The sequence below is a fragment of the Balaenoptera acutorostrata genome, chromosome 3, assembly GCF_949987535.1.
Source record: "Balaenoptera acutorostrata chromosome 3, mBalAcu1.1, whole genome shotgun sequence".
Classification (NCBI taxonomy): Eukaryota; Metazoa; Chordata; class Mammalia; order Artiodactyla; family Balaenopteridae; genus Balaenoptera; species Balaenoptera acutorostrata.
The window spans coordinates 155,767,099-155,790,414 of record NC_080066.1 but is presented as its reverse complement, the minus strand read 5'-3'; the positions used below and the strand labels follow the sequence as shown (position 1 = coordinate 155,790,414).

The 23,316-nt window shown below is 38.2% G+C and overlaps 1 protein-coding gene across 2 annotated transcripts in view; it reads left to right on the top strand.

The window, feature by feature from the left end:
- The window catches only part of SPTLC2 (serine palmitoyltransferase long chain base subunit 2), a 127,594-nt gene that overhangs the window by 28,726 nt on the left and 75,552 nt on the right, over positions 1-23,316 (top strand). For both annotated transcript variants that reach the window (XM_007184536.3, XM_057543144.1), the window contains exons 3-9: positions 6,783-6,937; positions 8,888-9,036; positions 11,270-11,394; positions 12,845-12,938; positions 15,808-15,913; positions 17,142-17,361; positions 19,658-19,784. In XM_007184536.3, the coding sequence (XP_007184598.1) occupies positions 6,783-6,937; positions 8,888-9,036; positions 11,270-11,394; positions 12,845-12,938; positions 15,808-15,913; positions 17,142-17,361; positions 19,658-19,784 (976 nt within the window). The remainder of the gene's footprint in view (positions 1-6,782; positions 6,938-8,887; positions 9,037-11,269; positions 11,395-12,844; positions 12,939-15,807; positions 15,914-17,141; positions 17,362-19,657; positions 19,785-23,316) is intronic.

Below are 23,316 nucleotides of genomic sequence, written 5' to 3'. Positions count from 1 at the left end.
ACGGGCTCAGTAGTTGTGGCTCTCGGGCTCTAGAGCACAGGCTCAGTAGTTGTGGTGCACAGGCTTAGTTGCTCCGTGGCATGTGGGATCTTCCCGGACTAGGGCTCGAACCCTTGTCCCCTGCATTGGCAGGTAGATTCTTAACCACTGTGCCACCAGGGAAGTCCCCAGGAAATAATTCTTGAAAGAAGTAATAGGAGGAAATATGTAGGATGGAGGGGGACATTTGCCTCTAGAGTTTGTTTAGGGGAGGACTGTACTAGTTTATTCAAATTCATTTTAGTAGGATTTTCGCAGTAGATAATATTAGCAGTTAAAACAGCTGAATTCTGCCATTTTCTTATAAAAATTCAGCTATTAGAAGGGAAGGAAGGCTTATTTAGCCTTATGGCAGATCGTGTTTGTTTTCTGATGCTGGTTTAGATGTAGTGAGAGGGATAGGCCAGTTTTAAAGTGTTACACTGGGAAGAGGTGAGGGAAAGTGCTTGCTTAGGATCATAAAATGCAAATATAATGTCGCTACTTTCTCATTTCTCTGAGTGAGTAGTGTTCATAACCACATCCTTATTTTCTCCCTCATTCCATTACAAAAGAGAGCCTGTTTAAACTATTTATGCAAGTTCTTCATATGTTGCTTTGGGTAGAAATGAACCACACGGTCATGCTAATAAAGATGAGTTAGCATAAATGTGTTCTATTTTATATAAATTGCTAAAATTATTGGAATTCTTTACTGCTTGATCTTCTGTTATTGGTGGTGTTTTGGATAAAAATGTTTTCTCTCAGTCTGGTTTCTTTTTTATGTGAGGTGAGGCTAGTAGTTCAGAAACGTGTATGTGATAGGTATAGTAAAAGCTTGAATTAATAAAAATGTTCTAATATCTAGATAGGAAATACCTAGAAGTCTAAGGAGTAAATTGTGGTAGGTATTTACCACACACTTACTAAACTTTAACTGCCTCTACAGTTCATGATCATATATTCAGAAATGGGAGGGATAGGATACTGGGAAGGGACGTTATATGTCTATATCCTGATGTATTTTAATTTTCAAGATACAAAAGAATTAAAATACATTAATTCGAATTCTTGGAAGGATTTATTCTTGACCTCCTTCAAAAAGTAGCTTACTGGGAGGGAGGGAGACACAAGAGGGAAGAGATATGGGAACATATGTATATGTATAACTGATTCACTTTGTTATAAAGCAGAAACTAACACACCATTGTAAAGCAATTATACTCCAATAAAGATGTTAAAAAAAAAAAAGTAGCTTACTAAGAATATTCTGTTAATTGTCACTTTAGCAGTATCTTTGGAAACAATGAGTATAGTTGCTTGATATATTAAGCTGGGGGATTATCAATTGGTTTGTCTTTTTTAGTTCTGTGGGTTTAAAAAGAGCTCTACTTTCCATATTTTTGTGGTAAGTGTGGAGCCCAGGACAGCAGTCAAGCAATCACCGTTTTTTTGGGCCGCACCGTGCCACTTGCAGGATCTTAGTTCCCCGACCAGGGGTCTAATCCATGCCCCTTGCAGTGGAAGCACAGAGTCCTAACCCCTGGACTGCCAGGGAATTCCCTACTTAATTTTTTTAAAATAGCTTTATTGAGATATAATTTATGTACCATAAAGTTCACCTGTTTAAAATGTAAAGTTGAATGATTTTTATTACTGTTTACAGAAAGTGTACAGCCAACACTATAAGCTAATTTTATAACATTTTCATTATCTGAAGAAGAAACCCCATACCCATTAACAATCACCCCTTCCTCCCGCACCTCACGCTAGGCAACCAGTAATCTACTTTCTGTCTCTAGACATTTCATATAAATGGGATCATACAATGTGTGATCTTTTGTGTCTGGCTTCTGTCACTTGGAATGTTTCTGAGGTTCATGCATGTTGTGGTATGTTTCGATAATTCATTTTTTTATTGCTGAATCATATTCCATTGTATAGAGCAGTCATCTATTTCCTCTTGGGATTTCTCACTGAAAAGCTATATCCAAAATAAACCTTTTTAAAGAGTTTTATTGTACATTATTACTGTGTGTGTGAATGTGTGTGTGTGTTTCTGTGTGCTTCTGTGTGTGCTTGCACATACACACATGCTGGCTGTAGGCCGACCATAGGAAAGGGGTGGGAAGGCCAATAGTCCAGTGGTCTTAACGTGCTTTGAATGCTGTAGAGAGTTATTTCAGATTGACTTAGTAGCAGCACAGAATGGGAGGCATTGTGGCTAGGGTTAGGAGCATAGACTGTGGAATTAAAAGACCTGGATCAGTTCCTGGCACTGCTTCTGGCCAGTTCTCTAGGTGGGAAAGCCATTTTGCCTTTCTGAAAATGGGAGTAATAGCTTCTGTAAGAGAGTTCAGGGATACTTAAGAGAAAATATATGTGAAGCACTTGGCAACACATATCATAAGTACTCAGTAATTGGGAACTCTTGTTTCTATTGATGTGATTATTCATCATCTTTATCCTCATCATAAAAGTATCTGGGCATGCATCTATGTTGGCCTGAATTGTCTTAACGAACATGGCCAATTTTTATAAAGTCAGCTTCAGAAAGTGGTAGCACCCAACCTTTTTCCCCTGTGATTTTTTTTTTTTTGAAATTAGCTTTCAGAACTCATTTATGTGCAGAGGTTAATGTGGTGCCTAAATATGTAAATACCAGAATAATACTTGTGTTACTGAACCAGGTCTGTTTGCCCAAGATGCCGCAAGCCAAACACTGAGACTCGGGTTGGTTTACAGCCAAGAGTTTATTCACAAGGCAGCCAAGCGAGGAGGAGATGGAAGAACAAGTCTCAGGTCCACCTCTCTGAAGGCAAGGAGGTCAGGGTATTTATGGGGTAGGCAGGCGTGGTCTTAGGCATAGAGAAAGGTGATTAAAGGCAGAGAAAAGGTGAGGTAATCCTTGTTCTACACAGGCACATGTGGGTTACATGCTTCTTCATATTCAAACTAGAGTCGCTTAGCTTGATCTGAGGGTGGAGTCTTCTGGCCCTCTGATGTTAAAAGGCCATTTACTGAACATCTGTGCAGCCCCAGTTTTAGGGTCAGTGGTCCCAAGCAGCCCCCAGCCAGCTTACACTGGGCAGGAGCTGACTCCAAGTTCCTTTAAAACAACTGGGGCTGTGTGAATGCTGGGAAGGCCTGCAGTTATAAAAGAGGCAAAAAGAGAGAAAGAAAAAAACTAAGGCGAACTTAATCAATGAAAGGAGTTTACGAGCAAAGGGTTTTTAACAAGCTGTTCCCTTATCTGTTGTTCTGTAAGACAAGTTCAAGACTTTCTCTTAGTTATCAACTTCTGTTAACTCTTTGGGGCACAATTTCACTTGTCAGGATCATCCTATATTTTTCCAGAAGGTTCACAGTCCCATATCTACAATCAAAACTCTAAAATATCTGAAAACCAAAAGTTTTTTTTAACACATTTGATGGCAAAACCTGACCTGAACAGATGTGATGCTGTTTACAGCTCTTTTTTATCCCACTTGGTATGAACAATCATAGCTTTCCTGCAGATATATTAAAGTGTTGGGGTTTTGGGGTGCTGCAGATCCCACTGGTTATATATTAATAGATTACCCTGTGATCTTAAGGCCTGTATAGACACTAGAATAGGTGCCTATTTATTTTAAACAATATATAGGATGTTTTCTACAAGACTTACCTCAAACAGGCTTAAATAATAAAGGATATTTATTGGGTAGTTAAGATGACCCCAGACTACTTTTGGTAAGGTCTTCACTGATCCCTAATTAACAAATCCATGAATTTCAATTTTACCTTTCAGGCCAGTAGTAGAAGTCACTTAACTTGTGAGTACCTCAAGCCCAACAATCCAAGGTGGTCTCAGCTAGGTTTTATTTCTGCTTATCATGGATATGTGCTGGTGTATGGGGTTTGTAAAGATCTTCAGGAGGTGTCCATGAGGAAGGTATCTATAAGGCTGTTTGAACTTGACTCTGTCATTGCCACTCACCTACCAGTTAGGCTGTCTCTGGGCAAGCCTCCCTCTACAGTACTTGTTATATTGTGTTGTAACTTTATCTGTGTGCCTCTCCACTACATTAAGAGATCCTTCAGTGTGTAGAGGTTGTGTCTTACTCATTTTTATCCCCAGTGCCTTGCTTAGTGCCTGGAAAGTACTGCTCAGTAAATGTTGGTTCAGTGCCTGAACAAATGAGTATTAGGTTGGCCCTGACTGAAGTCATTTCACAGTGACTAAACTGAGGAGGAAGAAGAGGGGGAGGGGGATGTGGAGCAGGACGGGGTGTGGGGTGTCATTGTTTGCAGAGAGAACTGTCCTGTTCCTTAATGTATCCCAAGTCTAGCAATGAATCAAACATATATTGAGTGTCCAATAAAAGATTTGGAAGAATGAATGAAAAGATAAGTCCTCTAGTTTACCCCTAGTCCTAAAATATATAAAGTGTAAAGTATATATGTTTTTAGAAACAGACGTTCTTATTGCCTAGAACTAGAACCTCAAATCGTGGTCCCCTTCCATCCCCTTTCTTACTTCATCGCAAGGCTGCAGCAAGTTTGGTTAGCGTCCCTTCAGATCTCTACCGAACCTTCTAACTGCAATCAAAGCTGCTACCCTGGCCACAAGTCCCTGTCTTCTACCATCTGTCTCACCTGCTTTTGGTCTCTAACATCCCTCACTGTGACAACTTCCTCACTGTGCAAGCCTGTTCCCTTCTCAGGGACTTAGTCGTTCTCTCCGTGTAAGGAGAGGCAGAGCTCCCTGATCTTGGCTGTCTCTCTGTTCAGATCAGAGCCCATCCCTGCCCTCCTAACCTCAGACAGCTCTGTCACAGGTTACCCAAAGCTCACCTCATTCCGGTCTGCAGCCCTTTTCTCTTTGGGGTTTAGTAACCCTTCTGGTAGATAGGACCAGACTCTAAGTTTTTTCTGATATTTATATGCTAAAAGCAAAAAATACTGCTTTTTGTTGCTAATAAAAATTTGTCCATGATGGCGTATTTCTCTCAAGTATTTGAGTTAATACCTTTAACATTGATGTGCAGTTTTAGGAAGTTGTAAAGAAATGAGATCAAGAAGAGTTAGTACTGTTTACCCATTGAAAAGGACTGGAGACTGGTTTTTTGTTTTTTCCTTTGTGAAATAAATGCATGGTGGTGAATAATAGTTAAAGGAAAGTCCTTAATTAGAATTTGGCTGTCTCTGTTCCAGTTTTAATTCATCCAGTATGTTGAAAGAAAAGACTATCAAACGGGGCATAGTATTTAAGTAATAAATTTCCAATTTTGACAGACACATTATTTATGGATATTTTCTCTTAAGGAAATGTAAATGTTAGAACCAATTGCAGGAGAGCTGGTATCAGCTACCACAAATTCCTGAGTACTTTGTGACTCTGCTTAGCTTTATTTAAGGAGATTTTTATCTACTGTGAGGCTTATTTAGTAGGCACTTTTAGAGTCCAATGTCATAGAAGGTTGTTAATTTTTAAGTTTTATGTAGAGCCTTCTTTAGCAATGAAAATCTTTTACAGAATAAGGACTAAACTTTTAATGTTTTTGACTAGCTTATTTAAAAGATGAATTTAGATTGGCACCAAGCCAGATCTGAGGGCTAGAAGCTCAGTGATTTGCTGGCTAAAATAAAGCTGTAGTACAGTTTTCTTTTTGTTTGGTTTACTCTTTACTTTCAAGTAGACCTCATGTGGTCTGGTCACTGTGTTCTGAGCAGAACATTATGCATTAATTAAAGCTCCACTGTGACTTAATTTTTACAGACTTAAATTTTAGCATAACTTAATTTCAGAGAGGAAAGGAGAGCTTTAAATCCCTGATCATGAAAATTCATTTTGAGATTTTTTTTTTTTTTAATTATTTTTTGGCTGCACTGGGTCTTCGTTGCTGCGCACGGTCTTTCTCTAGTTGAGGCAAGTGGGGGCTACTCTTCCTTGCGGTGCGCGGGCTTCTCATTGTGGTGGCTTCTCTTGTTGCGGAGCATGGGCTCCAGGTGTGCGAGCTTCAGTAGTTGTGGTTCATGGGCTCTAGAGCGCAGGCTCAGTAGTTGTGGCGCACGGGCTTAGTTGCTCCGCGGTATGTGGAATCTTCCCGGACCAGGGATTGAACCCGTGTCCCCTGCATTGGCAGGCGGATTCTTAACCACTGCACCACCAGGGAAGTCCCATTTTGAGATTTTTTAAAAACGCCCATCCAAGGAAAGAAACCTCAAGTAGGTGTCTTTCTATAACCTACCTTTTAGTGTTTCTTGTTTATAATTTTTCTTTGGATTTCAGTTTGATCCTTGAAAATATGCAGAGGATGAAATCTTAATTTTGGAATTATTTTTCTTGGTTGAAACTGGAATTACAGGGGTTTTTATGGCATTTCCCCTAATATATTACTGGTGGGGGCGGGGCAGAAGAGCCATGTTTTTAAGGTTTTTAGGAAGGAGAACCATTTAATGACAGAATTGTACAAACCAGGTTTTATTTTTATGAGGCCTGCTTTACTAAGTTAAATTCTTTGGCTCTACTTTCGAGCAGTCAGATAGTTACTTGCAACCATTTCTTATAGCTGAATGGTCAAAGCTAAGTGACTTTTACCTGATTGAGTTGTTTTAAAATAACATAAGGAATTGATGCCTTTCCAAATGTTTTCCATATCAGTTAATTCTGTATAATTGACGTCTTAGTCTAAAGTGCTCTTGCATTACGAAAAGGGAGGTTGTAAAACTTTTCAAAGGAACTCAGTTTAATTTATAGTATTTTCACCATTTTTTGGCAGGACTTTGTGTCATTGTATCAGGATTTCGAAAACTTCTATACAAGGAACCTCTACATGAGGATTAGAGACAACTGGAATCGGCCCATCTGCAGTGTGCCTGGGGCCAGGGTGGACATCATGGAGAGACAGTCTCATGATTACAACTGGTCATTCAAGTGAGTCTCAGTTGGGAAATTGTTTCTTGACAACAAAAAAAGAATTTCTTGACTTCAGAAGATATTGTATTGCAATTTGAATATTCTGTCGAAATAGGAGTGGAAGCTGAGAGTACAATACAGTATGATTAGTTTCCTTGCATATTGTTCATTGTTACTGAGATTTTTTTTTAAATAAATTTATGTATTTATTTAATTTTGGCTGCGTTGGGTCTTCGTTGTTACACGCGGGCTTTCTCTGGTTGCGGTGAGCGGGGGCTACTCTTCGTTGCAGTGTGCAGGCTTCTCACTGTGGTGGCTTCTCTTGTTGCTGAGCATGGGTTCTAGGTGGCTTCAGTAGTTGTGGCGCGAGGGCTCAGTAATTGTGGCTTACGGGCTCTAGAGTGCAGGCTCAGTAGTTGTGGTGCACGGGCTTAGTTGCTCCACGTCATGTGGATCTTCCCGGACCAGGGCTTGAACCCGTGTCCCCTGCATTGGCAGGCGGATTCTTAACCACTGTGCCACCAGGGAGGCCCTGAGATTTTTTAAATGCATTTTGCTACTATATTTGTCACTGTGTTGGATTATAGTTGAAAACAAAATTTGACTTATTAAAAAAACTCACACAAAGAAAAACCATCCTTTCTGTTATGCCATTTACCAGAGTCAGTTATCTGAATTTATTTATGGATATTTTGATTTCTCAGATGATTCAAGTAGTGTTTTTACTTAAATGGATTGAATTGTTTAGAAAACTTTTTCTATTCGTAAGATTTTATTTTGTTTATATTGTACAGGCATTACATGGTTGTATGGTCATTATTTTTAAAAAAAGACAAATAATACAAATAAACTGAAGGTCCCCTATGACAGCTAACCACTATCCTTTTGCAAGTCCACTTCCCCACAAATCCTCACTTCCCAGAGGTGACCATTGTTATCAGTTTATTGTATATTATTCCTCCATATGTTTTCTATGGCATGTATGTATATATAGTGTATTACTGGGGTTGCACACAGGTAGTTTTTGATTTACAAAAACAGGATCATACTATAGAAATTATTTTATATCTCGCTTTTTTTACTTGCTAACATACTGGTAACAACATCCTTCTTGTGTACGTTCACAGCAAGCTCACTATTTGTAGTGGCTGCTTAGTGTTCTACAGTACAGATACATATAATGTAGAGTAGATAGGGCTACGTCATCCTGTGTTAAAAACCCCCAAAACCTCAGCGTTAAGACAGAAGAGTTTATTTCTTGTCCCTACTTCATGTCCATCTTAGATAGGTGGAGCCTCTGAACCATGTTGTCCTCACTTGGGGTCCCAGGCTGACTGAGCTTCCACCGTGTGGAAAGTCACGGGTCTGTGTGCCTGGGAAAGGGACATAGTAGATAAATTGTGTAGTGACTCTTAAAGGATCCTTAAGTGTATATCCTTTTATATGTGTGTAGGAATTGCTGAGTCAAAGATATGTATATCTTTTAATAGAGAAGTACTGTCAAACTGCCCTCCAAAGAAAGGTGCTGACTGATGTTCTTATCTACAGCATATGAGAGTGTCCTGGTCAACACTGGATGTAGTCAGTTTTTATTTTTATTTATTTATTTTAAAAAATTTAAAAAAAATTTTTTTTGGCTTTGCCTCATGGCTTGCAGGATCTTAGTTCCCTGACCAGGGATTGAACCAGGGCCACAGAAGTGAAAGCGCCGAGTTCTAACCATTGGACTGCCAGGGAATTCCCATGATATGGTCAGTTTTTAAGCATCCCTATTGATAAGTAAAAACTGGTGTTTTGTTTTAACTTCCGTCTTCCTAATTGGTAGTGAGTTTGAGTTGCTTTTCATCTAGACCATATTCTCTCTACTTCCTATAGATGGTGCTTCCTTTTGTATTATCAATAAGTTTATCATCACATATATTTGATTTGCTTTTGAGTTTCATGAACTTTTTTGCTATTGAAATACAGGTACACAGGGAATGTAATTAAAGATGTTATAAACATGGGTTCCTACAACTATCTTGGGTTTGCACGGAATACTGGACCATGTCAAGAGGCAGCTGCCAAAGTCCTGGAGGAATATGGAGTTGGAGTGTGCAGCACTCGGCAGGAAATTGGTAAGTGTAGGCTCTGTTTGGCCAGCTGATGTTCTTATTCTTAACTTTTTTACTCAGGAGGGAATAATACTGAGATAGAGCTAGAATACTGTATAGAGCATCCAAATACATACTTTGCCGTGTAGTTTAGATCAGGTAAAGAATGCTTTATTTTTCTGAAGTGATGGATGATTTTAATGCTTTCAGTGTGTTTTGAGATATATTTTATCTTTTCTTTTTTTTAAACATCTTTATTGAAGTATAATTGCCTTACAATGGTGTGTTAGCTTCTACTTTATAACAAAGTGAATCAGTTATACATATACAATATGTTCCCATATCTCTTCCCTCTTGCATCTCCCTCCCTCCCTATCTTTTATGTTATACTTACAGAATATCTGTAGAAAAGTTCCATTAAGTATTTGTTTCATTTATAACTTTAATATTGACTTTATTGGCTTTTGCAAATGATAGTGGTTGAGAGTACTACTTACTAGTACTGAGCTCTTGGGCATATGAGCGTTAATCTGCTTCCATCCTGGTAAATTGGGGCTAATAATAATTCCTACACTATAGAGGTGTTTCAAGAATTAAATAAGCTAATTCATGTAAAGTGCTTGTAACATGGTAAACCCTCAATAAACATTAACTCTTTTATTATTATTACAAGTCTGTAAAATATAAAAGTGAACAGATTTCTACAAAGAGATTTAATTTATTTAAGTTCAAAGGAGGATTCCTAATTTTTCCATTTTGTTCAAGAGAACTGATAACCATAAAAGTTATAAGGCAACTTTCTGGATATTTACTACTGTGAATCACCCCAAAACTTAGTAGATTAAAGCAACAATTCATTATTATTTCACGTGGGTCTATCCCCAGTGATGTGGTTAAGGGAGCATTGTGCAGTGACGACATAGAGTAATCATACCTTACATCTTTTTTTAAAGGATATTTTTTGAAATTTATTTATTTATTTATTTATTTATGGCCACGTTGGGTCTTCGTTGCTATGCGTGAGCTTGCTCTAGTTGTGGTGAGCGGGGGCTACTCTTCGCTGCGGTGTGTGGGCTTCTCACCGCAGTGGCTTCTCATGGCGGAGCACAGGCTCTAGGTGCATGGGCTTCAGTAGTTGTGGCGCATGGGCTCAGTAGTTGTGGCTCACAGGCTCTAGAGCGCAGGCTCAGTAGTTGTGGCGCACGGGCTTAGTTGCTCCGCGGCATGTGGGATCTTCCCGGGCCAGGGCTTGAACCCGTGTCCCCTGCATTGGCAGGCGGGTTCTTAACCACTGCGCCACCAGGGAAGCCCACCTTACGTCTTTACGGCGCTTTATATTGTATAAATTTCTTGAACATCTTATCCCTTCTGATCTTTACAACAATGTCATGGGGTAGATATAGCAAATATTATTATTGGTATTTAACAGATAAGAAACAGGCCCAGAGAGGATAAATGACTTGCTTAAGCTATAAGGACACGTAGTATCCAAGTTCAGCAGTCTTTCTCTGCGTCTTTTCTCTCTGCATGTAGCCATTATCATTAATCAGTGTTGTTCGGTCCTTAGGGATTTGAGCACTTGATGTAAAATCTGAGCATTTGATGTAAAATCATAATAAAAAGTGAGGGAAGGTGTTTTTTAACTTGGCTTTTGCTACATAACAGATCATTCCAAAACTTAGTGGCTTATAACAGAAACATGTATTTATTTGCTTGTGATTCTGTAATTTGGAAAGGACTTGACATTTTATCTCGGCTCCATGTGGAGTTGGGTGGAGCATTATGACTGACGAGATAGAGTATCCAAGATAGTGTCACTTACATGTCTGGCACCTCAGCTAAGTGGTGAGCCCTGCCCCTTCCTTCCATAGTCCCTCATCCTCCAGAGCCCCTCCCTGTCCACATGATCTGTCTTTACAACAGGCTAGTTAGACTATTTTACATGGCAGCTGACTTCAAATGTATAAAAGCAGATGCTGCCAGGCCCCTTAAGGCATAGACTTGGAACCAGCATGTGTGAACAGGAATGGGAGAAATTGTTGGCAACCCTTTTTATAGAAATGCCACCACAGGTGCTGCATCTGATTTTATTCAACTATTGTATTCTTTATGAGCCTTTACTCTTCATAATACTGACTCCTTCCTAGACCTTAGTCTGAAAAGGTTATAACACATAGACTATGATTTCTTTTTATAAAGTAATGAGTAATTCTTAAATTTGGGGTTTGGTGGTATTGACTTCATTAACTTCACACAGGAAACCTGGACAAGCATGAAGAACTAGAGAAGCTTGTGGCAAGTTTCTTGGGAGTGGAAGCTGCTATGACATATGGCATGGGATTTGCAACAAACTCAATGAACATTCCTGCTCTTGTTAGCAAAGTAAGATTTAGTCTGTCATTTATGAAAACTCCCTCGTATATATCTTCTTTTGTTTTGTAAGGCATTCAGGCAAGCCAGAAGCTATTGTAAACTTTAAACATAGTTTACCCAAAGATACTGCTATCATAAAATTTTATATAATTTGTGTATAAGTGTATCCCATGGAGACTTTTATCAGTTGAAGCTTTTTCTCTGGAACCCATGATCTTTTCTCCTTCCATTAGATGACTCTTGCCTTCTTCGTTTCATACAGTTTTAAAGGGATTCTCATAAATAAATTCTCATAAAAGATTAAAATTATGGAAGAAAGGATGTTTAGTTTGGAAATTATTTATCAGGTGGTTTTCTGTAATAGAAAAATATGAAAATATATAGGTCCCTAATACTTGTTCTTACTGTAATGCATGTTGTTCAGAGATATATGGGCCAATTATGTGTATATATGTATAATATAGGTAATAATATAGGTTAAAAGTAATAATATAGGTAAATAATAAGTTAAAAGTAATATATATGTATGTATTTTATTTTCTGTGGGTAGAGTTTGTGAGGGGACAGTAGAAGAGATAAAAGGTAAGAGACCTTGTAAATCACATTTTAACAGATTGGCACTATCAACTTGAAAGGGCCCTCAAGGGCTGGCCCTACACATCTCATTTTAACATTGATATCTAGGCATGGTATATTGAAAAATCAGTGTATTAATGAGCAGAAGACCTGAGATTTTTTTGGTTGGTTATATGGTCAGATTTAGCTGTGTGACCATGAGCATGTCACAACCTTTCTGAGCCTCAAATTTTCCTTTGTGAAATGAGGTACTTGGACTAGGTTAACATACATATATGGTTCCTCAAGGAATAGATGGGACAAATAGAAAACAAAAAGCAAGAGAAGAGATTTAAACACAACTATATTGATATCATATTAAATATGAATGGTTTATATATTCCAATTAGAAGATAGAGATTGTCAGACTAGATAAAATTAAATAGGCTTCCACCAGAGACCTACTTTAAATTTAAAGACACAGGGAATTCCCTGGTCCAGTGATTAGGACTCAGTGCTTTCACTGCTGTGAGCCCAGGTTCAGTCCCTATTTGGGTAACTAAGATCCTGCAAGCTACACGGCATGGCCAAAATTAAAAAAAAAAAAAAAAAAAAGACAGGTTAAAAGTAAAAGGATGGAAAAAGTTATAGCATGTAAACAGTAATAATGATTTATATAATATTTTATTATAATATAAACTAATAAATATTATAGATAATATCAATACCATATATAATATTAATATAATAGTATAAACAAAGATTTCAGAGCAAATTGATAACTTTGCCGTTGTGCAGGCTTTCCTTAATAAGATATAATTATTAATGATTTTAGCATTTTGTAGTTTGTCTAACTAAATCTTTGCCCCCAGCTTCTTACCTTCCTTTGCTTGTGGTTTTGCAGGGTTGCCTGATTCTGAGTGATGAACTGAACCATGCATCACTGGTTCTAGGAGCCAGACTCTCAGGAGCAACTATTCGAGTCTTCAAACACAACAGTGAGTTTGTTACGGAATTTACTGCTGGCTTTAGTGTTTAATATTCTTTGGGTTAGTGGCAGTGGTAACATTAGTTACATTAATAGGAAATATAAGTGAAGCTGAAGTAGCAACATTTAAAATGTCTTTCTGGTCCAGTCTTTTAAAAGTTATTATCTTTCTCATTGGAATAAAAATAAAGGTTGAAGGAAGCCTTTTGGTACAAAGTAAAAACATTGTTCTTTTTTTTGACTTTGAACTTTTTCATCTTCCTTGTTTACAAGTCAGTTGTTTAGTATGCATTTGCTAGATGCCTGTGGTATGTCTTGCCATAACATTAGGGGTATTAAGGTGAATAAAGCAAGCTCCCTGATCTCAAGGTTATCTCTGACTGGTTGCTAAAGAGACTATAGACAAACCAGTAGTTAGAATACAACAGATGAATACTGAAATGCAGATATGAACAGGTGATGTAAAAGCACAGAGAAGAGTGGCACTAAGCCAGACCTTTCTCCCTAAATGGAAATATCTTTGTGCATTATTAAAATAATCACAATAAAAATGCATAACTTTCCAAGTTAAAACCCTCATGTAGAGAGGAAAGTTTACCAAACTGTTCAATATCATCATTTACCAAACTGTGTACATGTATAGATAAAAGTCTAAAAGAATATACACCCAAATGTTAGGTCTGTGCCTCTGGTTGGAAGGTTTATGGATGGTAATAACTTTCTTCCTTTTGTCTTTGTTTTGTCTAAAATGTTTTACAGTGAGAATGATATATACAGTATTTTGTTTTATGTAAATGGGATTTATTAAACACTGTCGTGTGACTTGCTGTTTTCTTGCAACACATCGGAAACTTTGGCAGTACGTGTGACTGTCCTCCTCCCGTAATGCCAGGGTGGCAGGCAGTGCCCTTATTCAGTCCATCCCTCAGTTTGAACATCCTGGTTGTTTCTGAATTTTTCTGCTAGAAACAGTACTACTTAACGTTCACATTTTTGCTCACTGGTCTGATTAGTACCTTAGGATAAATTCCCAGCAGTCTTTAGAATGCATGGTTAAAATGGTATAAATTTGCTATGCTTTTCCAGATTGCCTCCAAATATGGTACAAATTTTTACACAACAACTCAACTCAAAAATAGTGACTGTTTCTACTCACAGGCCAACATAGGCCATTATGCATCATTTAAAATCTTTTCTAATCTAATAAGTCCAATAACATATTAATTTCTATTGCTTTGATTATTAAGTGTTGAGCAACGTTTTATACAGAGTTTTTGTCTTTGTATTTCTTTGTAAATTGGCCATTTTCAAACTGTTTCTCTTTTTACTGATTATAAGAGGCCTTTATGTTGCAATATTTTTTATTTTTAGCTTTGTTTTTAGTGTCTTGCTGTGCAGACTTATTAAAATGTTTATGTTGTCACATTTATTGTCTTAAGACTTTTGTTTGGATTTTGTGTAATGGCCTTCCCCATTTTTATCTAAATCTTTAATTTACACGGGATTTGGAGAGTATACTATGAGAGAGGTATTGAATTTTTTTTTCTGAGTAGATAATATGGTCAAGCATTCCATAGATATTGCCTTTCATCTAAAATTTTGAATCAGTGTTTATTTTTCCCTTCCCTTCTGTATATAAACAGAGGAAACTGAAACAATGAGTCCATTTTTACTTGTCTCCTGCTGTTTGCCACACGCCCTCTGCAGCAAGACTAGTGGCTTCAGATGAGACTTTTTACTTTGTGGGAGCATCTCCTATCTCTAGATTAGATAGCAGATAGATTGTTTTGTTATGAATAACCAAAGGTGTAAACACAGTCACAGCTTTTGGCCATTTTGTGTTTGTAGTATGTGTTTTTATTATCTTATTTCTCTTTTCTACCAATTTGCTCTCTTCTTTTATGAAGAGAGCAAATTCATGTAAGTTTGTAACCCCTTCCTTCAGTGATGAGCAGTAAAGAATATAAAATCAGATTTATGATGGGATGCCTCCCACCCCTGATAAACACACCCTAGACTTAATGTTGCATAGATTTTTTGGGCGGGGGGTTCGTAGGGGCATTGTTTCAGGGCAGATATTTTAAGTATGAAGTCTGTAGTGGTGGTAACAGTGGTCTTCAAAGCATTTATCTTTAACAGGAAAATTATGCTCCGCATTAATAGTGGTACTAACCAAATGTTTCCTGGGCCTGTTAACCACCTTAATGACCAACAGAGCCAGAAGAACTTGGTTGGGGACAGGCAGCTGGTCAAGTCAGACATGGAACAATCTCAACTGATGGCCAGGCTTGCTAACACATAGATTCATGCATGCCCAGACTGGTGTATTTTCAACCCATTACCGAGATAAAGATATTTAGCAGGCTTTTATTGAATATATCCTAGGTGAAAGGAAATGGGGTGTACACTTTGAAGTTTTTCTCCCATATTTTGCTTCTTAGGAGGTGTATGTATTTGTAGTAGTTCATTCACGCTTTCTTGCTCAGCCTTCTTTATGCATTTACTTCTGAATGACTCACTAGGATTAAAGATACAGTTGATTCTATAAATACAAACAAAGCTAACTGAATGGCAAGGTATTTCACATGAAGCACTGGTCATTTCATAAGCATGCTAACCAACTGAATCACCTGTGCCACACTCATGTAGTCGAGTTTCTGTGGTTTTGAACACTTGTTACATTCTAGATGAGATTTTAATTCAAGCCAGCAGTAGCTTACCCACTTGGCCCTGTCTTTTTCTGCCCAGTTCTCATTATGTTAATGTCCTCTGCTATCTGAGACACACTTCCTGAATAAGAAATGTATATTTGCATTTTAGGGATAAAGTTAGCAAAGAGGAAGATACTTCGTGCTGAAATTATTTTTTGTGTGCCATAGATATGCAAAGCCTAGAGAAGTTGTTGAAAGATGCCATTGTTTATGGTCAGCCTCGGACACGAAGGCCCTGGAAGAAAATCCTAATCCTTGTGGAGGGAATATATAGGTAATCCTGCTTTATTATTCTTATGTCTGATTTTCCCCATGGAGTCATAGAAGTTTTAAGCTGAAGGGGACACTAATCTAGACCCCTCTGGAAACTAAGGAGACAGGGTTTCTGACTTGTTAAAATACCTGGCTCTTCTTTATTCTTTCCATCATGCTGTATGATCTCCAGATCTCCTTTCTATTTGGCTCCTTTATTTTTCCACTGTTTGTAGAGGGGGTTTATACATAGGGGCAAGAATTGGAATATGTTTTCTAATATGTCAGAACAAATTACACGCCGTTTAATTTTAAGAAATATTTTATTTTGCTTACCTATTTGCAGCCCTTGCATTTATTCTCTCATCTCCTAATGTTTTTTATTCTTTCATGTAATTTTAATTACACATGCAGTGTGATGCAAAGTCTAATGTTGCCTATAATTACAAACTTCAGAAGAATCTACTGTGACCTCTATCCCTCTGTGGTGAATTAAGATCACTTGTATTCTGGTGTTTGTTTTAAAAGATCCAGTCTCCTTTCCTTTAGACATCTGCCTAGCCATGGCATCGTCTGTCTTTGCCAGTTTAAAACCACAGGCATGCTTCTTTTAAGGCTGGATAATTTCCTTCACCATGTGCCGCTTTGTAGTTTAGCCTTCGGCGGGTAATCTTATTTTTTCTTGTTCCCAAATCTTGTTGTAGCTCTGAATATGGAAAACTAGTGTAATGAACTCGACACCTTGTTGATGTTCAATAAATATTAATCCTTTCTTTTTCCTTTGGGGGATAAAAAACCATTGCAGTCTATTAATGAACAAAGATTTAATAAGTGCTGGAAGAGAGTAGTGAGTTAATAACAGAACTGCCTTATAAAATATACTGGAAAAGTAAGTTAAGAACTGTTACATGTTTTATGTAGAAGACTAATAATGTAGATTGCAACTTGGTTCCAATGGTATTGTTGAGACTGAATGAGAAGATTATGGACCACAGTTGTAATATAGCTCAGGAAAATTTTTTTATTCTAAAGTTGTCTGGAAGTTAACCTGAGTTAGTATGAACCCAAGGAAATAAAGAATTGTTAAAACTGCTAAAAAAAAACAAAACAAAAAAATCCCCACAGGCAGAGCTGTCAGACCATTTAAAAAGGCAATAAACTTAAAAAATTAATAGTAATAAAGTGTCCAACTCCTAATTTTTGAGAGTTAAGAAGTCTCAGTGTGTGTATTTTTTACCCTGTTTCGCCAGCATGGAGGGATCTATTGTTCGCCTTCCTGAAGTGATTGCCCTTAAGAAGAAGTACAAGGCATACTTGTATCTAGATGAGGCTCACAGCATTGGGGCTCTGGGCCCTACAGGGCGAGGTGTGGTGGATTACTTTGGCCTGGATCCTGAGGATGTGGACATTATGATGGGAACATTCACAAAGAGCTTTGGTGCTTCTGGAGGATACATTGGAGGCAAGAAGGTAAATGGGCCTTGAGAATCAAGCAGTTAAGGTTCATAAAGGTACTGGCTACTAGATTTCGATTTGGTTACTCACATTTAGCAGATAGAGTCCCAAACTTGGATGTGGAGATCCTAAATTTGTTTGTGAGTTAGGCGTATAATGCCAGCACACTTCACACTTCAGCTGCCTGGTGAGGGACTCTGATAAACTAAAACCTGGTTCTGTTCATCGTTTGTTGTTTTCTTATTCGTTCTAAACTACATCCTGGTCCGAGTACAGAATACCCTCTTGTATGAAAGAACACACAGTGGTGCTGCCTGTTTGCCATAGTCTTCTATTGGGTTTGAGTTGTGCTCACTATTTCAAACGTAGTGGGGATGTCATGGGAACTGGTGGGGGATAGAAGACCAGTTTCTTCCCCTGCCCTTGGATTCAGATGCATCCTGGGTGAGCATCAAGACAGGAAGAAAAAAGATTACTTTGCTAGCTCTGGTGTACTAACAAGGCATTGTATTTTCCAATTCAAGAATTACATAATGAACTCTGGGGTATTTGAGAATCAATGTAGCATGGTGGAAATGGTTCAACCATGGAGACAGAGCCCTAGGTTTGAGTATTTCCCAAACTTCATGAGACCTTGGGCAAAGTATTTAACCTTTCGATTTCCTTATCAGGAAAACAGAGATAAATGTGCCTGGCTTATAAGATTGTAGTTAGGGTTTAAAAAATAATATACGTCCATGCTATAACGTAGAAATAACCTTGAAAGCCTTATGTTAAATTAAAGAAGTCAGTCACAAAAGTAAAGTATTTTTTTTATATGATATATCCAGAATAGGCAAATCATAGAGACAGAAATAGGTTAGTGGTTGCCAGGGGCTCAGGAGATGGGGGAAGTGCAAAGTGACTGCTAATGGGTATGAGGTTTCTTTTTGAGGTAATGAAAGTGTTCTAAAATTAGATAGTGATGAAAGTTGTACAGCTCTGTGAATATACTGAAAGCCACTGAATTTTACACTTTGAAAAAGTGAATACTATGGTATGTGAATTGTATATCAATAAAACTTATTTTAAAAAACTCTCCAGTATTAGGAAAAAAACAATGTATGTGAAGTATTTGTACATAGTACATGGTAGGTGCTTAAATGTCCTTAAATAAATGTCCTTAAATTCCTCTTTAAAATTTGACGCTGGGAGTCTTAAAGCATGGACTTCCTCTGAATAATTCATTGTCTTTTAGAGAAGCCCCGTTATCAGTGGTTTTAGTCAAGTTCAATAGATATTTACTTCAATTTTTAAAAGGACCAGGCTCACTTTGGAGAATTGATTGCTTTTTGGTAAGATTTGTTGCTAAACAAAAGGATAGAAAAATAATACTTTGGGAGATCATTGAGGTACAGTGTATTTATGGTTTTTTTGGTTTTGTACAATTTTTAGTATCTACACTGTTTTCTGGCTGCGTTTTGTGTCTCCTGTTTTGGTTCTGGAACATAAGCTTCTTTGTGTGCACATTTTATATAAAGACTTAGTGAAGTTAAAAGGTATCAGAGAATAGAGATATACAACTGATTGTTTTGAAATTTTTGTGACTGACAGACAAGTTTTTTTTTTTTATTCAGTGAGATGGCTTTAGTGTCCTTATGAAAGACCCAATGAATTTCTGTTTAACTTTTGCCACATTTATATCATTTTATAAATCTCTGTGTATCTGGAGAGGACATTTAGTGTCTTTAAAACTGATATTAGAGAACTGTCTCTTATTCGGGAATGTAAGGCTGGGCTTTGCAGGCATGGGATAAGATGCAAATGATATTTTCTGTAATACTTAGAAGTAAGTTGTATCTAAACAGCAATTCAAACGCTTTCTTGTTTAGCATTGCAGAGCTGTTTATAACATTAAATGATATGTTCTCTAAGTTTAGAGGTCTTCTTTAAAGCTAGTTTTTCTTCCTTTCATGTTGTGGCATGTTTAAAAAACGAAAGAGAATTCCCTGGTGGTCCAGTGGTCAGGACTCCTCGCTTTCACTGCTGAGGGCGCGGGTTCAATCCCTGGTCTGGGAACTAAGATCCCACAAGCTGCGCAGCACAGCCAAAAACACAAAACAAAACAAAACCTAAGGATGTTGCCGTGTGTCTGACCCAGTTGTTGCTGACAGTGTGCTGTGACCGTATTGGTTGACCTCGTGTCTCAGATTGATGTCCCTATTCCAGTGCTGTTGAAGGGAGGAGGCTTCTGTCACCTGGGAGGTAGGCAGTGACATCGCCAGTGAACTCGCGTGCTGCCTCTAGTGACTTGCTTCTGTGAACTCCGCAGGAGCTGATCGACTATCTGCGGACACATTCTCATAGCGCAGTGTACGCCACATCGCCGTCACCACCTGTTGTGGAGCAGATCGTCACTTCTATGAAGTGCATCATGGGGCAGGATGGCACCACCCTTGGTAAGTCCTTCTCTTCTTGGAAAATTTCCTGGGCTCAGTAAATACGTAGCAACCCCAAGTGCTCTTTTTCTTGAGCTTTTAAAGGAGGAGTCAGGTCTACTAATGGGCAGAGCTGGCAGGTATGTGAGGTCTTGGTTCCTACGGACACTTTTCAGTGTGTTTACACACACCGTGAGAACTAGCCTGGCTCACTTCCTGTTGAATTTCCTTGTATACAGATGGTGAGGCTTTAACCTCACTATCCTACGTATTCTCATATCTCAGGTGATAAGTCTTCAGGGTCTTTCTTGAACTCCATAATTTTATGTGAAGATGTAATTCACTGTGCAGCGATGTTTTGTTCCCATAGTATTTAAAAGCTGCTGTTTCCATGAATTAGTGTCCTTGATTTAATGCCTTTTAAAAGAGTTTCTAATTTAACGTACAGTATATAATAAAGGTCATCCTGAATCTATTTATTCTGTCTTTGGTGGGATTTGTAGTCCAAACTAGATGCTCTGACTAAAACATACTCAAGTGAACCAACAGCGATGTTCGCTTTCTGATATTTGACTTTTATATCACTAGAGGGCAGTGTTGACTACAGAAAAGTTATAATAAAGGGGGAGCAATTGGGTTTTTTTGTTTTGTTTTTTCACTTTGAGAAGAATCTCCATTGTGAGTGTGAGACATACATTTGCTTTTTGCTCTTTTAATGCTTCTGAAATCACTTTTGCTCGAGTGAAATATTTCATGTTATCAGCCTTGAGCGCTCGACTCTTCAGCTATGTAATATTTTATGGTAAGGTTGATCTGATTCGCATTGAAAATCAAGAAAAAAGTAGTATGTCTCATTTTCATTGATTTAAGCCTGTTTTCTTAAATCAGAATTTTCCCTTAATATTTTTTCTGATCTGTGGTACATGCATCCTTGTTATCTCTTGGAAGTGTTGATCATTTTCAGTTTCATAAATTGATTCCTTGGGGAAGAATATAATTCATTAATGTCGTGAATACCGCATGGAGCCTTGTGAGAAGCTCCCTGCTAACAAAGCTACAACGTTATCTTCTCTCTCTCATATAAGGTATTACTAGAAATAGTATGCTTTGACCTGAGTGTACATATATGCTCATATATGTAAATGTATGTGTATCTATGCTCAGATATGTATATATATGTACATACCTAGCACTTAGCTAGTTATTTGACATAGGTGCGTCAGCCTTGTTGATTCAGCACACAGTTTTAGGTGACTGAAAAACGAATGGTAACAGCTCTCAAAATCACCTTGGATAATTTCTTTGCCCTATCCTAGAGCATGGATCCATGTGATGCATGACCTCTGGATAAATGACTTATCTGTGCTAAATAATGAAATCTAGGCTCTACTGGTAGACAGCAAATGAAATATGGTAATTAGATATAGACTTTGGGTTAGCACTCATTTTCCAGTTTATCTGTTGCCTCTCTAACCACCCCCTAAGCTTAGTGGTGTGAAACAACAGCCATCTTATTATGCTCACAGATTCTGCGGGTCAGGAATTCGGTCAGGGCACAGCAGGGATAGCTTGTCTTTGCTCCACAATGTCTGGGGCTTGAACTTGGAAGACCCAGGCGGCTGGGGAAGACTCTGATGGCTGGGGGCTGGGATCATCTGGAGGCTTCTTCACTTACACATCACCTGGGCTGGAGTGACTTGAAGGTTGGGCTCAGCGGAGGCTGTTGACCAGAGCACCTTCACATGTCCTTTCCATGTGGCGTGGGCTCCTCACAGCGTGGTGACCAGGTATCCAGATAGGACCCTGCAGAGAGCAAGCATTCCCAAAGAACCTGCTGAAACCCTATGACCTTCTGTGATCTGTTGTTAACAAGCAAGTCACCAAGGCCAGCCCAGATTGCAGGGCATAGGGAATCAGACTCCACCGCAAATGGGAGTCAGGTCAAAGAATTTGTGGCCATTTTTAAAACTTGCCACTACCAGCCTTTAGATAATATATTTTAAAATTAGTCCCTAAAACTTTTAATTAGTGTGACAGACTTCTACTGGTTACGTTGTTTCTCTCCCAGAATAGAGGATAATAAAAATCTAACCACTTCTCATAAAGCCTGCTACCTGATCCTATTTAAATTTGGCCTGATTTCTTTTAGATTTGAGTGGGTTAAGGCAATGCTTATTTTTATGACATCATTTAATGCATCTTTTCATTGTCCTTGAAGAAAAAAAGGTGGAACCAGTCAGTAGCCTTTTGACTATGCCTTAAGGTGACCTTTAAAATAGAGGTATCTGCAATTAATTATCTGAGTGTGATTTTATAATAGAAGTCACCTACCTTAAGAGAAACTTAATCTCATATGTTCAGAAGATTGAATTTCATTAATTCCACAAACATTGAGTATCTCGCTACATGATAGACTCTGTGAATCAGAATCCATAGGCAGTGGGCATCCAAGCAGATCATTTGAATGAGGTGTATACTTGGGGGTTACTGGGGCTGTAGAGGGTAGTGGGCTGTTGTATTAATCCCAGAGATTACTGTACCGTAGAAAAATTGAAGTTTTATTAATCATTCACCAAATATTTGAGTGCCTGCAGTGTGTGGTAGGTGCTGATTCATCAAAGAATAAAATACCCCCAAATTCCTGCCTTGCGGGGTTTCTAATAAGGGAAATAAATTATACAGTTGCTAGAAAGTGGTAAGTACTCTGGGAAAAAGCAGACAGGTAGGTGTTGAGGAGTTCTGGAGACGCAGTTTGTAATTCTAAATAGGGTGGTCATTGAGACGGTAAGATTTTATGGAGCACTTGAGAGAGATGGGAATTTAACCCTGAAAATCCAGGGCTAGAAGGCCCTGAGATGTAGGTGACTCCATGTTCAGCAATAGTAAGAAGGCCACCGTGGCAGGAGCATAAGAGTATAGGTAGAGTGCCTGAGGGTGAGTGAGTGAGGTGAGGACAGCGGGGAGAGTCTTGTCCCGCAGGGGTGTTAGGTTGGTATGAAAACACAGACACACTGGTTCTCTTGCCTTGTCTAGTATCAAACTCAAATTCTTGAATAGTTTCTGTGGGCTTTTTAATATTGGCAGGCTTGTGGGCTGTTTCAGATAGGTTAAGAATTTTACTGGTCCTTCAGATTTCATGAAAAGTACAGAATATAATATACCCATGATTATATTTTGAAGAAATTTGTCTAGAAAGAGTCAGATTTGCCTAAGACCTATACCAGTGTTTTTCTTTCAGTGAATTTCAGTAGCTCTGTGAGTTGGGAATGGGGGAAGGAAAGTGTAACCCATATATGAACAGAAGAGACTGTTACATGATAATGCTGATATTGCAAATGGAAGAACTCTTTCTTTACTTTGTGGCAAATATCTCACATATGATTTCTATTTAGGAATGAGAGGGGAAAAGATCATGTAATGTTAGGGCTTGGTCCTAGATTTAATGTTGGTTTAAGGGAATATTAGAAGTAAGAAGCTGGTTTTCTTGTCATGTCCTTACTATTATTCTCTGACTTTTGTTACCAGGCATACAAATATTAAGCACTATTTGAAA